Source organism: Eleginops maclovinus, chromosome 11 (genome assembly GCF_036324505.1).
Source record: "Eleginops maclovinus isolate JMC-PN-2008 ecotype Puerto Natales chromosome 11, JC_Emac_rtc_rv5, whole genome shotgun sequence".
Lineage (NCBI taxonomy): Eukaryota > Metazoa > Chordata > Actinopteri > Perciformes > Eleginopidae > Eleginops > Eleginops maclovinus.
This window is the reverse complement of record NC_086359.1, coordinates 5,657,790-5,674,329: the sequence shown is the minus strand read 5'-3', so window position 1 is coordinate 5,674,329 and position 16,540 is coordinate 5,657,790. Positions and strand designations below refer to the sequence as shown.

General features: G+C 42.2%; 1 protein-coding gene across 4 annotated transcripts; it reads right to left on the bottom strand.

Moving 5' to 3' along the window:
- Window positions 1–501: 501 nt before the first annotated feature.
- On the bottom strand, window positions 502–16,225 carry phldb2a (pleckstrin homology-like domain, family B, member 2a). Of its 4 annotated transcripts, none has more exons than XM_063896124.1 (17): window positions 16,072–16,225; window positions 13,727–13,851; window positions 11,556–12,517; window positions 11,104–11,436; window positions 7,931–8,110; window positions 7,594–7,734; window positions 6,618–6,764; window positions 5,814–5,924; window positions 5,648–5,737; window positions 5,401–5,532; window positions 5,065–5,164; window positions 4,172–4,364; window positions 3,618–3,708; window positions 3,383–3,529; window positions 3,078–3,297; window positions 2,393–2,478; window positions 502–2,186 (listed from the first exon to the last, which is right to left on the bottom strand). In XM_063896124.1, exons 2-17 carry the CDS (start codon window positions 13,779–13,781, stop codon window positions 2,046–2,048), a joined length of 3,129 nt encoding a protein of 1,042 aa, XP_063752194.1. In that variant the 5' UTR covers window positions 13,782–13,851; window positions 16,072–16,225; the 3' UTR covers window positions 502–2,045. The 4 variants fall into 4 exon arrangements, with proteins under 4 accessions (XP_063752194.1, XP_063752195.1, XP_063752197.1 ...); XM_063896125.1 differs by having other exon boundaries at window positions 4,172–4,361; XM_063896127.1 differs by having other exon boundaries at window positions 6,618–6,719.
- Between the last annotated feature and the right edge of the window lie 315 nt (window positions 16,226–16,540).

Sequence of the window (16,540 nt, the reverse complement as noted above, 5' to 3'; positions counted from 1 at the left end):
AAGTTTCTAAGACAATTTAGAATTGATTGAGATATGCTGGAAGCTAATGAATTAGTCATGGTTGTATTTCCTGTTATCGCAGCTATTATGAAACAAATACAAAGTACCTATAAAAGGTTTAAGGGTCTGGTTGAGCTTCACTTCAGGGGCATTGTGCACTGCAGATCTATAAAATAAGGCCATCGATTCCCATGATGATACGATGCATAACAGCGGAAACATAATACTATGGCACTCAATATCCATGGGAAAATGCATCGTCTTGTTATGTTGGAATTTAAAAAGCTTATTTTCCATGCTCCAAAATACAAATCATTTTAGCAAAGCAAGAGCCAATTTATCCCCGAATGTTGAACATGGTTTTAAACAAAACAAAAACATTATTATGTTCATATTCATATCCATGTCATTTCATAATCAAAAGTATTTCATCTTGTTCATATTGAAATTCAAAAAACGGCACCATAGGTTTGACTAAAATGACCATTGTTCATACAACAATTATCAAATAGTATATTTATTAGAAACATATATAAATGCAATAAACTGTCTTGTTTCAAAGGATCATACATTGGATTACAGATAGCAGAGGAGACATTACAGATACTACTCTTCGCTGAGAAGCGATCAGAAAAGGCAACAACATATCTGCTTCATCTTCAGCTTCATCTGCACTCTGCCGTCTGAACACCAACAGCTGTTCACGTGTTATTAAAAGCTCTATCAAAAGGAGTCAGACTGTTGCAAATTGTCAAAGAATATAAAGATCAAACATATGGCTTTTTATAAAACACTCAAAACATCATTTATGAAATAATTATTAGGACATTAATGTGTGTGTTCAAGATCCTGAACATGATGACTTCTAGCTTGATATGCGTGTGCTTATAGATGCACGTATTTGAAAAGCATTCAGGAATATGGATGAGTATTAAGTATGGCCCTGCCAGCCAGGACATTACCTCATTTAAGTGCATTAATAACTCTGCACTGAGGACCTCTGCTGGTGAAAATACAGAATGATATTCTTCAGAATAACATGGGTGACGCAGTACAAACGGCATCACTGCTAAACAACATGGCTTCACCATATCAGGCCTGCAGCCTCTACTATAGAGGGAGCTAGCTGCACCATGACAGGCAACAAACACAGTGCCAATGTGATCTATGCATATCTTGTACTACTTAATTCATTACAAAAAAAGTGCCTGTAATTATCACTCTTTTATGAGTATGCAAATATGAGTCATAAACCCAAATTAGGACTCATTGGAATGAAAGGGAAGCAAGGAATATTGATGGTGGACATTCAGCCCTGCTTTAAATAAGCAGACAAGACCATCTTATGCTTGGAGTCTGGCAGCAGCAATACCATGCTTGAGTTAAAAAAATATGATTGCATTGAATATTATGAACAATATAGTATTAACAAATCTGAGTTGAAATAAAAATGTGCATTTTTGCAAACACTAATACAGGCGGGAAAGGTTGTTAAGAACCTGGCGTCCAACTAGAAGTAGAAAGGAAGAAAGCAAAGAAACAAAATATGGTCCTACAATTTAAACTCTGTTTTTAACATGCCTTTTGGCCTTCGCAGACAAACATCCGTTATAGACAACAGCCTCAGAATGTCCCGCAGTTAAGAAGTGAAGAAGATGTTGTGTTTAGCTGCTTCCCTGATCAAATTTGGACTGAAAAGGTAATGAAAGAGTAACTATGAGGGTATGAGACAAGCAGAGAGTTTGCTTGAGGAATGATAAAGTCAGAAAATATGATTAGGAAAATGGTGCAAGATTAAGTGACACTTTGGCCTCTCATGCTACATCAAACAACAACAAAATGTCTAAATAGCTTAATTATGAAACCTGTATATCAATTATAAAGTGTGTTATTAAGCATAGGCTGTAGGTTACAATTAATACAAGTGTAAACAGAAGTTTTTTTGACCTGATGAACATCAATCTCAGCGCTGCACAACCCCCTTTTGCATGCTGACACACCGTTTACCGAGGAAGTGTAGTGCTGTGAACATTTGTTGGGATCAGTTACACCATGAAATGCATGTGTCCTTCAGCACCCGTAACCATGACATCCATCCAGATACGCATGGCCTCAGGTGACGGGGCCACCATATAGTACACCCGATCATGGGTCTTCAGACAGAACGTCAGCGAAGGGTTGGGGCTCTTGAGTGTGGAAGTGAATGTGATGTTGAGAAAAAAGTGAAAGAAGAATAAGAGGGTAGAGGGGCGAGGTGACGCATGTGTGGGAAAAGGAAACACAAATGGAGGGAGAGAAGCAGAGGATAAACAGATGTCAACATTGTTGAAATAAAACGAGGCATGTGTAGAATAAGCCACATGCTGAAAATCACAGATGTGTACACACTTACTTTGTGTGCATTCTTCAAATGGTCATAGTACACCTCCTCTATGGCTTGAAAGTAAATGACTCCTTTTATCTTGGTCTCATGTTTGTCTGCAAGCGGAGGAATATAAACAGAACGGAGAACAGTGATCAAAGCTCGGCCTCAGCTTAAAGAGTATCCTTGCAAAGCTTAGGAGTGACATCACCGTTGCAGTTTCACATCTTAAGCGTTGAACATAGAAATTAAAGGACCTCAATCATGCACATCTTCAGGTTCATATTTCTATTTTGTGTCTCTACTTTGACATGTCTCCATGCTTTAATGTTCAAAAAGCTCTTTATTTTCCTCATACTGCCTTTGCTGCACCTCTTTTCACCCTCTGTCTGAAACCAGAGCCCAGTCTGCTCTGATTGGCTAGCTGGCTGGCTCTGTTGTGATTGGTCAACCGCTTAGAGATGTCCCACCCCTTAGCCTATCATGTAAAATGTGGAGCGCTAGTCAATAGAAATGCGGGAGGACTCCAAGGAGTCCAATGGAGGCGTTTCAGGAAGAGAAACTCATCCATTGTGGGAGAGAAACTCCCTCTGGAGGGAACTTTGGGATATTAGCCTTTGAGACCACTTAAATGCACACAATTCTTTATGAAACACTACAGAGAAGGGAACCTCAAAATGTATAATAAGGCCTCTTTAAAATGAGGCTTACTCACCTGAATAGTATGTGAGAGTCCTGCGATTCTGGTCGAAAACAAACCAGCGTTTCTTCCAGGTCTTGATCTTGCCACCCATTTTAACCAAGAAGCCTCGGCAGGTTTTATCAGTGATTGCCAGATGGAAGCAGGCATCTGGGTTGTGTCCAGCTGCCTCAATGTGGCCGTGAAGATCAAAGTCGTCTTTCCTTACAGGGAGGTAGCGGGTCAACCGCCGAGACTATGGGAAAAGCATTTAAATCAAAGTTTGTTCACAGTGAAAAACAACAGATTAGAAAACTCTTCCTGTCAGTTATTGTGTTTACCTGTGACCTTTGTTTCTCCCTGAGCTTCACCTCTCTCTCGACCAGCTTCTGCCTCCTGCTCGTCTCCTCCTGCAGACGTTTCTCCAGCTCCTCTCTTCTTCTTCGCTCTTCCTCCAGAGCGTGCCTGCGCATCTCCATCTCACGCTCCTGCACACGCCACATGGTGTAAATGACATCCATGAAGACACAGGCACATCCAAATACACAGGAAGTGTTGGTCATGAATGCACATTACCCGATGCTCAAGGAGCCTAAGCTTTTCAGCCTGGGCTTCCCGGAGTAAACGCTCCATCTCCTCCAGCTTTGCCATGTTGGACGTACTGGCACTTATGGAGGAAAGTACAAATAATTACAACCACATTTATCTGATGAAGGGGGGATATACTACTGTTTGTGAAGTGATAAATACACTGCATCAAAAAAGAATGTATTTATTTATTTCAGTGTAAAAAAAAAGGTTAAAAATGGATTTTATGATAAGAAACTTGTAAGCCCCATCCCCCTTAAACACAACACAGTAGATAACAAAAACAATACAAGGGCAGTTATTACATTTGCTGATGTTTATGTAACTGTTTCTGAGAAAGCGTAGGGAGAGCTGGATGTTATATGTTGGCAAATTGAGCTTCAAAGCCTCTTCAAAACCAAAAGCGTGTCCCCTTTCTAAGAGCATCTCTCCTGATTATCTGGCTTTAGCTCCAACTCATTTTCTAGAATACAACTCTCTTCTTATATTTCCACATATTCGTAACCTGTTATTTGTCATGGCACTTTTTCTTTTTCTCTGACCTGGAGATGTTGTCGGGGGAGCAGGCGGAGAAGCTGGTCTCCATGCTGTCGGAGCTGTCCACACTGACGGTATCTGAGGTCTGGCTGGTGTCCTGGTAGGAGAAAGAGTCCAAGAACATGCCGGGCTCTGAGATCAACCTGCTGCAGTAATCACTTCTTCTCTGCCGGTCTTCGTTCATGTGGTTGTTGTCTGCTGACGGAAGAAAATTGCACAGTAAGAACATGGAAATACCCTTCAGCATGCCTGATGTAATGTGAAAGTACTGAATCACATCGAAAGGGCTGCAGTTTGTTCACTACTTGGCATTGAATCGTGTAATCACTATTTTCAAAAACAAGCCAGTAACTGGGCCAACGTACACTGATTAAAATAAACCGAAAAAGATAAAGTTAGGAGGAGAAATGTGGAATTGAAATAGGACATTATCTTCCCAGAAGAGTACTTTACTTTGGCTTTGTTTTTTAAATAACATTTCTATTGATTAACATTGCTATGACAACAAACCTTACTAGCACTTGATCTTGACACACTATACTATACCTTCTTTTAATTGCATTTTCAAAGACATTTCTACTTTATTGTGCCAAGTAGTTTGTCAAATGTTATGCCATGCTGTCAATCAAGTTTCTCCACAGCTATCACACATATCCACTGCCCTTAAGATACTTTGGTTTTGAACAAACGTATATCTTTGCCGTATTTGTGTTAAGACAGACATTAAGACTTTGATATTAGATTTTGGACTAAATGTGGCTCCCGTTGTGCCGTGCCCCAGATTAATGCATCAGTTCCACATCTCCTGTCCTACATGTATAACGCCTGAGGTTCAAAGCTGGTCATTCAGTTTAGATGTGAGGCAGACGAGACGCGGCGGGCCGGTCCTCTGACTCACTCTTGGGCAGGCGGCGAGTGCTCAGGTCCCGGGGGGAGAAGCTGAAGACCGGTGGGATGACGCTGCCACAGCTGGAGCTTTGGGACAGAGGCAAGTGGGCCTGAAGAGGAAACAGCAGCACACATGCTGTTCAGGATCAGCCACGACAGCCATCACACAACTACCAAGTATTTTAAAGATGCAAACAGACAGAAACTGTGAATTTCTGTTGGGTGGATCGTTTTCTAGGGACAGTTTCTTTATACAAAAAGCGAAAGGCATTGAAATCCCTTTTCTGGTTTAAGACTAATATTTCTGTGACCTTTAATAATTACTTTTGAAAAATTAGGAAATGACCTTAGGAGGAAGCGTGCGTCCGAGGGATCTGCCGTAAGCGGTGAGGAGCTGCTGGCTCCTCTTATGAGGTAGGCTGTCACTCGGGTGGGAAGAGTTTTCTTTGTTACTTCTTCTTCTTTCCTTCAGGGAGTGCTACAGAGGAATCACAAAGAACAAGACGGGATGAAAATAACATAGACTATGTGACAGAGCACAGAGGAGCACTCTGCTGGTGGACATATGAAGTACTATTGAAGCTGTAACTTGCCTCTTTGTTGGCGGCAGAGTTGTTAGTGAAGGCCTGACCCTCCGACAGCTCTGCATACTTTCCTTCCAACGAGGCCAGTTTCTCTCTCTCCTGCAGACAGGATAAGACCTTAAAGTAAATGTAATCAATGCATGTACTATGTCAGCATGCACAAAAATGGTCTTGCCTTTTGAAGCATGATGATCAAATTGTTTTTCTCTCTCTGGAAATTCTCTCTTTCTTGCTGAGCCTGCAAGGTGATCTGTGAGGACTGTTTCTTCAGCGTCATGATTCTTTCCTGTGACAACAAAAAGCACAGTTTCACCATGGCATACTATCCTGCAACTTAGAAACAGCACAGTAAGATTGCTTTAAATTAGCAGATGGCTTTTGTTATGAAGCAGCAGCACAGAGAGCAAAAGCAAATCCTCTTTTAGATGGGAAATACATTTTTCTTACACTTTAATCTAGTATCCTCTTCCTGATTCTGCCCCCTCTCCATATAATTACCCTCGGTTGGAAAATCAATGAAGTCTTTGTCTTTAGTGCTATATGAATGATATTTCATGCTTACCATTGGTGTTTCTTGTAATTAGTTCATGCTTTTTTGCAGCTTTATTTTCATGCACAACCTGTAGTAAGATCAATCACAACAAACCACAACGTAGTAATTGAACAAAGCCCTCAAAAAAGAACAATTTCAATGGTTACCATAAAACTTGATGTCCTGAACAGATGGAAGTCAGATTAAACACTGAATAAATGCACTTTATCTAATATAATTCAGACTTAAAGTAGCTAAAACCCTTCAGATGCTTCTGTATATGTGACTGCTTTATGGACACTTATCTGTTATCATCAGAAGAAATCCTACTATAGATATTTTAGTCTTAAAGTCATACATTTAAAAGTGATGCGGTGCCAGCCCTGCCTGCAGGCTAAACATGCAATGCACGCTCCATGCACACTCACAGAACCTCCGTCGCCGTACCTTGCGTGTTACAGTTAGACGCTGATGCTCGGCGATCTCACGCAGCAGCTCCTGGCTGTGACTTTCTTTTTCCTCGTCCTGATTTATTTCTCTCTCCAGCTTCTGAAACTCCAAATCCTCCAAACTTTTAATCTGCTCTGCACAACCCTGATAAAAACCACAGAAGCACACACGTATAAAAAGCTAAAGCTTACAGAACTAGATGAGATAACGTGTTGGATCAAACTATAAGGTGTTTTTTTAATACATAATTAAATGCAAAAATATGTCAGAATTGTCCTATTTTTGACAATGTAATAAGTGTTACATCTTCTTGCGAATGATTACAGGTTTCAGGTTATTTTTCATTTGCACCCAATCTAAGTCAGATGTGCTAACAACCTCTTTTACACATGGTGTCTATTTGGGCCCCTAACCAAATGTGGGTACCAGGGACACCAAGGCAAATAGCTAAGTTCTGAATGTGAGACTTGAGGTAAAGGAAGGGATCTAGGATTACAAAGAACAAGGTCAACAATCTAGTTTTGAAGGAAAAGAAGAATACAGGTACTCACTGCTAACATACACTGAGCTAATTCTCCAAAAATGTTGTCCGGTTGAGTTAGTTCAGGTGGTCTGTCAAGTGGAGTACTACATGAATGCCGCTTCACAGAAAATCTGTATCTATATGCCTTTACGTTTTAGCCTTTTGTTCTGTTGCACACATGGACCGTTTTAGTAGAGTGTCTTTTGATGAACTTTTGAGCTGCTTTTCAGATCCCATTTGTGAGGAAGCCTCTTGATCTGTCTGTAATCATTTCCTCTTGGAAATGTAATGTGTTTGTTTGGTTTTAAATGAAATGTAACTGGAGCCATGTTAGAGGAAACTGCGGTCAGGATCCCTGAGAGTTTGTTTAGTGTCTATGAACCCGTGTCAACACATTACTGTATATCTGCCAAAAAGGTATCATGGCTTGATCATTTGATATGTTTGTACCTGTGCTTTGTCAGTGTGGTTAGAGTTCTCAGTACAAGAAATCTTTTTCTTAAGAAGATGGTCCAGGACCTCTTTATCCCTCTGCAGCTGGGCCATCTCAGACTCCTGTTCCCCCTCCAGCAGAGCACACTCCACCTCCATCTGCAGGAACAAGGGGGAAAAAAGCTGTCTTAGAATAATTGTGAATTAAAAAAGCTAATCAGACAGAATTATACAAACAAAATGCATGATTATTGCATCTTCTTTACTGGGATGAGCTTGTGAAATAACCGCTAAATGCTTTTCAATAATTCATTAGTTTATCTTTAACTTGAAAAGAAGCGGCCCAGGTGTCTACCTCTCGGACAGACTCCTCCATCTGGTTCTCCAGGTCTTTGATCTTCTGCTCCAGCTCCTCTATGTTGTTCAGAACTTGGATCCTCTCTTCCTCTATTTGCGATACTTCCTGCTTCAGCTGCACGCTCTCCAGGGCCTGCAGTGACATCAGGAACGCATAAAGACTTGGCTGTAGAGGAGGCTTCACATTGTTGTTGTATTTAAAAAAAATGCACAAAAACATGAAGTTAGTTGGAATAAGCTTCTCTGGGTGAACTGAATGAAAAGACTTTTTGTAACATGGGAAACACATTTTCCACACCATATGTTGCTAAACTAATTTGCATCAGTTTTTCTGAATAAGACACGGCAGCTGCTGTTTTATCTCATCCGAAGCTGGATTGCTGACAGCAGGGGCAGGATTGTTTTCTACTTGGTGTAATGGAAATCTCTATCAGTGCACTCCACTGCCAGTCACGCCAGAGCACTCCCGCATATTTCATCGTCTACCAACATCCCACAAGCATCCATTCATACCCATACGTGGGTACATTTAAGAGATCCTGTTTTTTCAGGTATTCTTTCTTTAAGGAGTCAGGAGGATTGTTTTAGTGGTCACAGCCTCATGTGGCCAACAGCTCAAAGATTTATAGCTTCCCTGGGGGGTTGTGAGCGCTCTCTCTTTCTGCAGACCCTGCTCTGAGGAATGCACATGGTGGAGGAGAGAGGGATTTGGGGTTTGTAAACCTCTGTCACAATTGACACATTGCAGAAAAGATTGACTCTACTCGGAAATCTAATTTCTATTAACCTGTTGGACATTTTCCCGTAAAAAAGTAGTGGTTTAATACCTGTGTAGATGTGTTCACTACAATCTCATTTTCACAAGGTCTTCTATCCATTTGGATTCAGTTTAAGAGTTCAAAACATCTGGAAAAATGCATGTGTTTCCACGCATATACACTAGGATTATTCCACACACACGCACACGCACACACACATACACACAGTTGACATGCACGCGCGCACACACACACGCACACACACACACACACACACACACACACACACACACACACACACACACACACACACACACACACACACACACACACACACACACACACACACACACACACACACACACACACACACACACACACACACACACACACACACACACACACACACACACACACACTAAATCCTTGGGATAAAGTCATTTCCTGTTCCCCCCCAGTTCGAATGGCTGAGTGTTGAAACAAAACTAGGACTTCTTCATTAAAACCAGACACACCATTAGGCTGTTACTGCTGCAGAGTGGAAACGCTTTTACAGAGACAGTAACTCAGCGGCACTAGGACTGAGACAGTGGAGGAGGGGGCTTCCCTGGAGACTAAACACACAGTATTTCATAAATTAAATACATTTATTTGTATAAATGTTTGTCTTTTTAGCTGTATATGTAAAAAGACTTCCTACTTTAAAACATAAATAGTTGATAAGAGATGAGATGAGGTCAAATTGTACTCACATCAAAGCTACGCGGGCTTGTATAACTGTGATTTCAATGTTTATGCGTCTAAGCAGCCCACATAAACAGGAAATGTGCAAACTGCAGACTGCACACACTTACTGTACTAAAATTCAGACTAAAAGCCAAAAGATTTCGAGGAATTTAAGTCACCGAAAGAAGTTTATGTGCTGGAAGAGACACACTAAATTCAAGAACCAAAATAACCTAGTGGTTGTTTTTCAAAGATTTGGGTAAAATGTCCTCACTAATAAATACATTGTCAAGCTTTGATGTCCTAAACATAATCGCATCGACGTTCCCTCCACAGCTCACATAATCAGCACTAGATTTTGTAATAACGGAAACGATTACCCTGATACTAGCAAAGGTAAACAAACAAAGATCAACAAGCTATCAGCAATCGGAATAAACTGCATTCCTGGGGAAGGGTGTGTACCGTTGGTTATCACTACAACTTGGTCCTCCCTTCTAATTGAGAGAGGGTGAAGACAAGATGGGAGGAAAACAAATAGGGTTGTGTATATTTAGAGCAGATGTTCCTTTTTGTATCAACAGCATTCAGTCCAGGTGATGCAGCCTTATCAGACACTGTACTGTGTGTCCTTAACAGTCCTTTTTCAAAGCTGGCATTGTGACTTAGTTGGAAAAGCACAGGTGTTGCTAATAACGATGGCTCGCTCAATTTAGGTATCCCACTCACCCATGACAGTGTGACAGTGAGACAGCATCTCCAATAACGCTGAGACCAAGGCAGCAAATTGGAATCAGATGAGGGCATTTATTTCCTAAACCTGTGCCCTACTGTAAAAAAAAAAAGCTCATGGATACTAGCCAATTATCTAAGGGAAGTTCACATAAAAAAATCACACCAGCAATAAAAACACACACTACCTGTAAGCAATACAATACAACGCCTCTTTCCAAATATCAATAATATCCCATAATACTAACAATGTATATGATGCCTCTTGCAGTGAGAAACTCTGAGCTTCTGTAGATTTTCTGCCTCTTTATTTTGCTTGACTTTACAACATTTCATCAGTCATTTTCAACCAATGAACTGCACGTCCAAAGCGACTATTACATTGGGCTTTCTTCAAGACGCCAGAGAAAAGACACCAAATCAATGCTGAAGTTGCTCCCAATCTCAAAGATAAGTGATACCAGTGATAAGTGTGTATTTGTTGGGTTGATTAGCTTATCATGGTGTTAGCTGTGTCTGCAGGCCACTTTTAATTATTAGCATAATTGTATTCAAAGTGCAAATACCAACAGATGAAATCAGCTTATTTGAAATGAAATCATACAGACCACCTTAAAGGAAATTCCCTTTTCTGTTAAAAGGACACTTGGGAGTTATTTCAGTTTAGAAATAATTTAACTTAAAAGCAAACTGGGTTTCAGGTATTTTCCCTTTTTCCATCTGTTGTAAAGTTTTGATTTTTGATTTTGATAATAACACCAGGTTTGTTCTCTACAACACAATGGCCTATTTCTAATAAATTCTTTCTGGTAACAAAACATTTTGAGAATTTTTGAGATGATTTACTGGGATTTGATTTAATTCCTTATAATTTATACATATTCAATCTAACCGTTCTGACACGATATATTCAAGAGGATCTCTCAGGAGTATACATTTGGATTTATAAACTGACCTTGGCTCTGTGGTGGGTGGAGGGTGAGGGGGCGCTGCTGTTCAGGCTGACAGCAGGCGAGTGGGACCGGGCGTCTCTGTAGACCCTCTGCTGACGCTGGCTGACCTGCTGCTCCTCAACCAGTTGGAAGTCTCTGGCTTTGGCTCCAAAGCCGCTCTCTGCAGCAGGGCTGCTGGGAGAGTCGGAAAACACTGACTCATCGTCTGACACCTGCAGCTTCTCCAACTCCTTATTGATCTTCTGCAGGTCAGAAACAGCTGATCCCGCCGGCTCTCTCTCCACATGGCCAAACCCGGTGCACAGGTTCAAGATGGTCTCTAGACGCTGGCACTCCTGTAGGCAAGGGATCCATACTTCATTATCTCACAGCGTTTTAGTTATTTGACTTTTACCTGAGACTTTAGAAAAATGGTCTTAAGAAGTGTATGAAGAAGGTTCAAACTGAAACTCACCAATCTCTGGACTTTCTGCTCCCTGAGTCGTTCGTCCCTCTGGTGCAGGTGATAGTCTCTCAGCTCCTCTTTGCCATTCAAAGAGCTGATGCTGCCCACCCTTTGTCCAGGACTCAGTCCCCCCTTCCCAAAAGACAACCTCCTCTCTCCAAACTCCAGATCTAAACCTGTCCCGTCCAAATCTACACCCAAAGAGCTCAAGGACGCCAGGCTGGCTCTCCTGGGAGTGCTGGGCATGCTGGCTGGTACTGTCACATCTGGCGGCTGCTCCAGGGAGGAGAGACTGCGCCGCTGTCCCGCTGAACCTCTGTGGGAACCCGATGAGTGTCGTGTTGGCAGGGACAGCGCAGGGGGGTCAGCTGCGTTGTGTAGCCGTGGCAGAGACCGACTGTGCGTGCCCAGGCTGGTTAGGGAGCCGGTGGAGTATTTCCTCTGCCGGGAGTCTCCTCCAGCTTTGCCCTGAGAGTAGATCCTGCGACCCATGCGAGGGCTGGATGGCACGCTGGCTGCTCCACTTTTGACCCTGGGAGATCGAGGTGGGGGCTGCCCATAGGAGGAGAGCAGAGAGTTTCCATCGGCTGCGTTAGAGAGCAGCAGGCTGTCTTGAGACTGGTGGCGGGAGTGGGAATGTCGGAGCAAGCCGTTGGAGCATAGCTGGCGCTCACCTTGGCGAGGCGATGGAGGCACGCTGCTGCTGGTCATGTAGGAAAAAGTCCTGGAGGCAGAGGGCGGCCGGTCGGTGTTGCTGAGGATTGACAGCGGCCGGGTGGACTGGGATCCAACAGGTGAAGGCACGCTGAGGTACTTGCGGCTGCACTCGGCTGCCCTCAGGCTGGCCTCCAGAGCACTCTTCCTGCGCTGCAGCGTCTCCATCAGATCCTGCAGCTCTGCTTTAGAGCGAGAGCCCCTCAGCAGCGTCCCACCCACCGAGCCACTGCCGCTGTGCTCCATCTTCACACAGTCTGTAGAGAAGAGAGAGTCGACAGGGCATGACATCCTGTCCCTTTTTGGGCTGTGTAATAGTCAGGTTTAATGTAACCATTTAATCACCAGCTCAGCTAAGAGAAGTGCTATCACTCATGTGCATGTGCTGAGTAAAGGGGGGGGGGGGGATAGAGAAGAATGTACGCTCATACAGTTCTGAGCCCAATACAAACACTGGCTCAATCAGTGGTTAAGCTTCTTCTAAAAATGGAAGAATGATATGGGACCAAGACTAGCAAGAATGCAGCATAGTCTCGACTGCATGAGAAATCACTTCCAGCCCAGTAAGAATATCTGAGCAAGCAGTCTGAGGACGATATCCTGAGTCATGGTTGTCTGGATGCCGAGTTATTGTTGTGATATTAAAGAATACCTACCTCCTGTACTCCTTTGTCACAACCACTCATAGCCTTTCGCTTTAAAAGGGACATTATAAAGATGGTTTCTGCACATGCATTTAAGGATCTGGAGAGCCAACCTGTACAGTAAGACCACCCAGTCAGTGTTGTGGGCTGCGTAGGAAAACAGGGGATTCAACAAGCCAATCAAACCCTGGCTCCCCCTCCTATGTCACATTAAACATTACAACATACCACCAGACATGTGAGTATTTCCATCCACAGCCTAAGAACTAACTTTGCAAATGTGTGCCACATTTTCCGTGCAAACTAATAACAATAGACTGGGATTTTGCGTGAGAGGGGCTTAAAGAGCACTTCAATTGAGTGTTTCAGACGGAGGTTAAATACGATAAAGCAAGGTGACATGTTCTAATAGAAACTTAAACTACCAGTTTGAACCTGAACATTTGGATAAAATGTCCACTTTTCGATCATAGAGGAATAAAGCTAGTATCTTTCTCCCTTTATAAAACATTACATAAGCTTTCAACATAAACATTCTCGTCATTTTTCAGTATTTTCATTATTGAAAATAAAGGCTTGAAGCTTTCAAATATGACTGAAAACCAAGGCGTTTCTAAACATGGACTTATGCCAAAAAACTGTTCCAAGTGAAGTAGAGTTTTCCAGATAACGCAATCAACCTCCTGCTCCATGAAGCACTTAAAATAATCCAGACTTTCATTTTGATTTCTATAATGAGATACAATGAAATATTTGAAAATTAGACAATGTGTAACTAGTAACTGTAAATTAAAAAGGTAAAACAATTGGATGTTGTCTCACCTGAGCTGTAGCCCAGAGTGGCGACAGCACTCCTCTGAGGCAGCATGCTGTTCATCACACTGACCTCCTTTCTCTGATTCAGGCCGAGGAGGAAGGATTCAGCCGGACCCTACGTGCTTTGTTCCCTGAAAGAAAGAAAAGAGGGGTCAATATGAACATCCCATACTGCAGGGGTGTCCCAACTTTTTTCACAGAGGGTCAAACACAGAAAAATAAACGAAGGTCTGGACCCCTTACTAGAGGTGAAGTAAATTGCCTCATAAGTTAGGTTATAAGTTAGCAAAATCAACCAAGTGTAGGTAAGTTATGTTTGATACTTGAATATGCTTTAGGAAAAAAACAGCCTACACCACAGCTCTCCGTAGGGCTCGCTCAGAGTGCTTATAATAAGGGGGAATATGAAGGGTATATTTCAAGCTTGTTATGTAAATCAGTTATTGGGTTTTTTTATCAACCTAGAAATTTGTTAGAAAATGTTTTCAACGTTAATTGACTGAATTTATTTGAAAAGTGGGCTCATGAACTCATGAAAACGGTGTTATATACGTTTACATATCGTCTTGTGCTTGACTTAAATTTAAGTACAACATAAGACAAGCACAATTTCAGTTGTGGTCCATATGACATTATCCTTTTGAATTAGCTGAGGGTCAATTTAAAATAGCCTGCGGCCGCATTTGGCCCCCGGGCCGTAGTTTGGACACCCCTGCCAAAACGTGTAAAAAACAAACAAACAACTATGTATGAAACTAATTTAGCCTAATCTTGGATTCCAAATCAATTCTGTAGGTATCAATTCAATCAAAGTAAAACTTTGCTTTTTAATACACCACCACTACTCTTGCAACTTCAACCAGCAGCATCTTTCAGCTACACAATATTTAAAAAGCATCACAGGAAGTTGAGTCCATGCCTTGCGGTCCCAAAACTATCCTCTGACAAGTCAGCAACAATACCTCGATTCAAGCAGATATTTCCGATGTGCATATTTAAACAGAAATGGAGAAAAAAAAAAACCGTCCCAAAGACTAAGTAGGAAAACAGATCCAGAGGAAAGTTTTCTGTCTGGCTCGGCGTCTCCAATAAAAACCAAGTCTGAAAAGCAGCAATCTGCACCTAAATCTTTTGGTTTAACCCCCCGCTCATGACCAGTCCTTTAATTTTTTCCCTCAGAGGTATTGAGACAGCTGCCAGAGTTAGGCAGGGTCAATCTGCACGTCGTATCTTCAACTATTGGTTTCTTTTGACAATTTCAGAACGTTAAATATATTTCTCCTTAAGATGTGTTGTGAAATATGATGAGTGAATTACTATTGGGTCATAAACACAAAAAAACAGATTGACTGATCAGCACTAATATTCTCAGCAAGAAAAAGGCACACTTTAAAAAGAACGATAGAAGAAATCCTTGACTACACACTCAAGTCATTACTCTTGAAATTTCGATTGAGTAAATACATTTTTGGTTCCAGTGAAACAACAGAGGGATTTAAAAAAAAAAGCCAGACATTACTGCTTCCTGAATCCAGAAAGAGAGAGATGGCTGATCCAAGATTTGCTGCTCCTGCTGTCTGGAGAACTGGGCCTCCAGGAAGTAAGGTATCCTTTTACACAGTCACACAATCAATCAGCATGAGTTCATTCCCCAGACCTCAAGAAAAAGGGGGGGGGTGGGGGGAGTGAACCCCCAGCCTCACGTCAGGAGCAAAAGCTTTTACTGCATCACCCAGACAACAGGCCAGCAGGGAAATGCAGATCATAAACACAAAGAGATGTAAACAGTTCGAGGAATGGCTTGGAGAAGATGTGTGGTAACACTGAGGAGATACATACTTTCACATTGCCTAAGCCTCAAACTGCTGTTGCCTTATAAGCTTGCCTAGAAAACACAAAACAGTTATATGATAAAGGAGGGAAATCTCAGAGATATGCAAACTGAATACGCTTCAAATTCAATTAGGCTAACAATTAACAACCAGAGACTGGTTTGAAGACTGACTGATACACACTGTTGGCTGTCATCCACTATTTTTTGAAATTAGTTGTGTCATTTCCCAGCAACAGCAGAATGAAACAAACACCTCAAAGCCTCAACACTGTTAGCTGACAATCCATTACCTAGACTTTGTGCAGCATCTGTCCTGTGCAACAGCTAGCCTGACTTACACATTCTTCAGTCTTTTTATGCACATGTTCACAGCTCTGCATTTGGCAACAACTGTGCATGCAGTATGTGATAAACAACGTATTAGGTGTGAAGTAGAGAAAAAGCAGCCATGTGATTCTCCGGGAGCATCACTGTTTGTATCGACCAGGACATTAGGCAGCTGAGTGGATCGACTAACCTTTGCTTTCTGTCCCCCTCACATAGTTGGGCCTCATGTGTTTCCGCGGCTGTTGCTGCTGAAGCTGAAGTCCTCTCTCCTGAAACGAGAGACTAAAGTCTTCCCACGACAAAGGATCAGACAGCAGACCCCTTCCCCTCGCTTCCCCTCCCACTTCAACTTTTAGCTCAGACTCTCCTCCCCAGGAGAGTGAAAAGGGAGGAGTGGGTGTGTGTGGCGTGCATCAGGCGCTTCTGCTGCCCCTCCCTGGTTAGATAGAAAATTACTCATGAGTAGAGAGCACATATTATGCTCATTTTCCGCTTCATCTCTGATGACTCTCCATGCTTTAATGTTCAAAAAGCTCTTTATTGTTCTCATACTGCCTGTGCTGCAGCACCTATTTCCCCCCTCTGTCTGAAACCAGAGAACCAGTCTGCTCTGATTGGTTAGCTGGCCGGCTCTGTTGTGGCTGATGAACCCTTTAGAG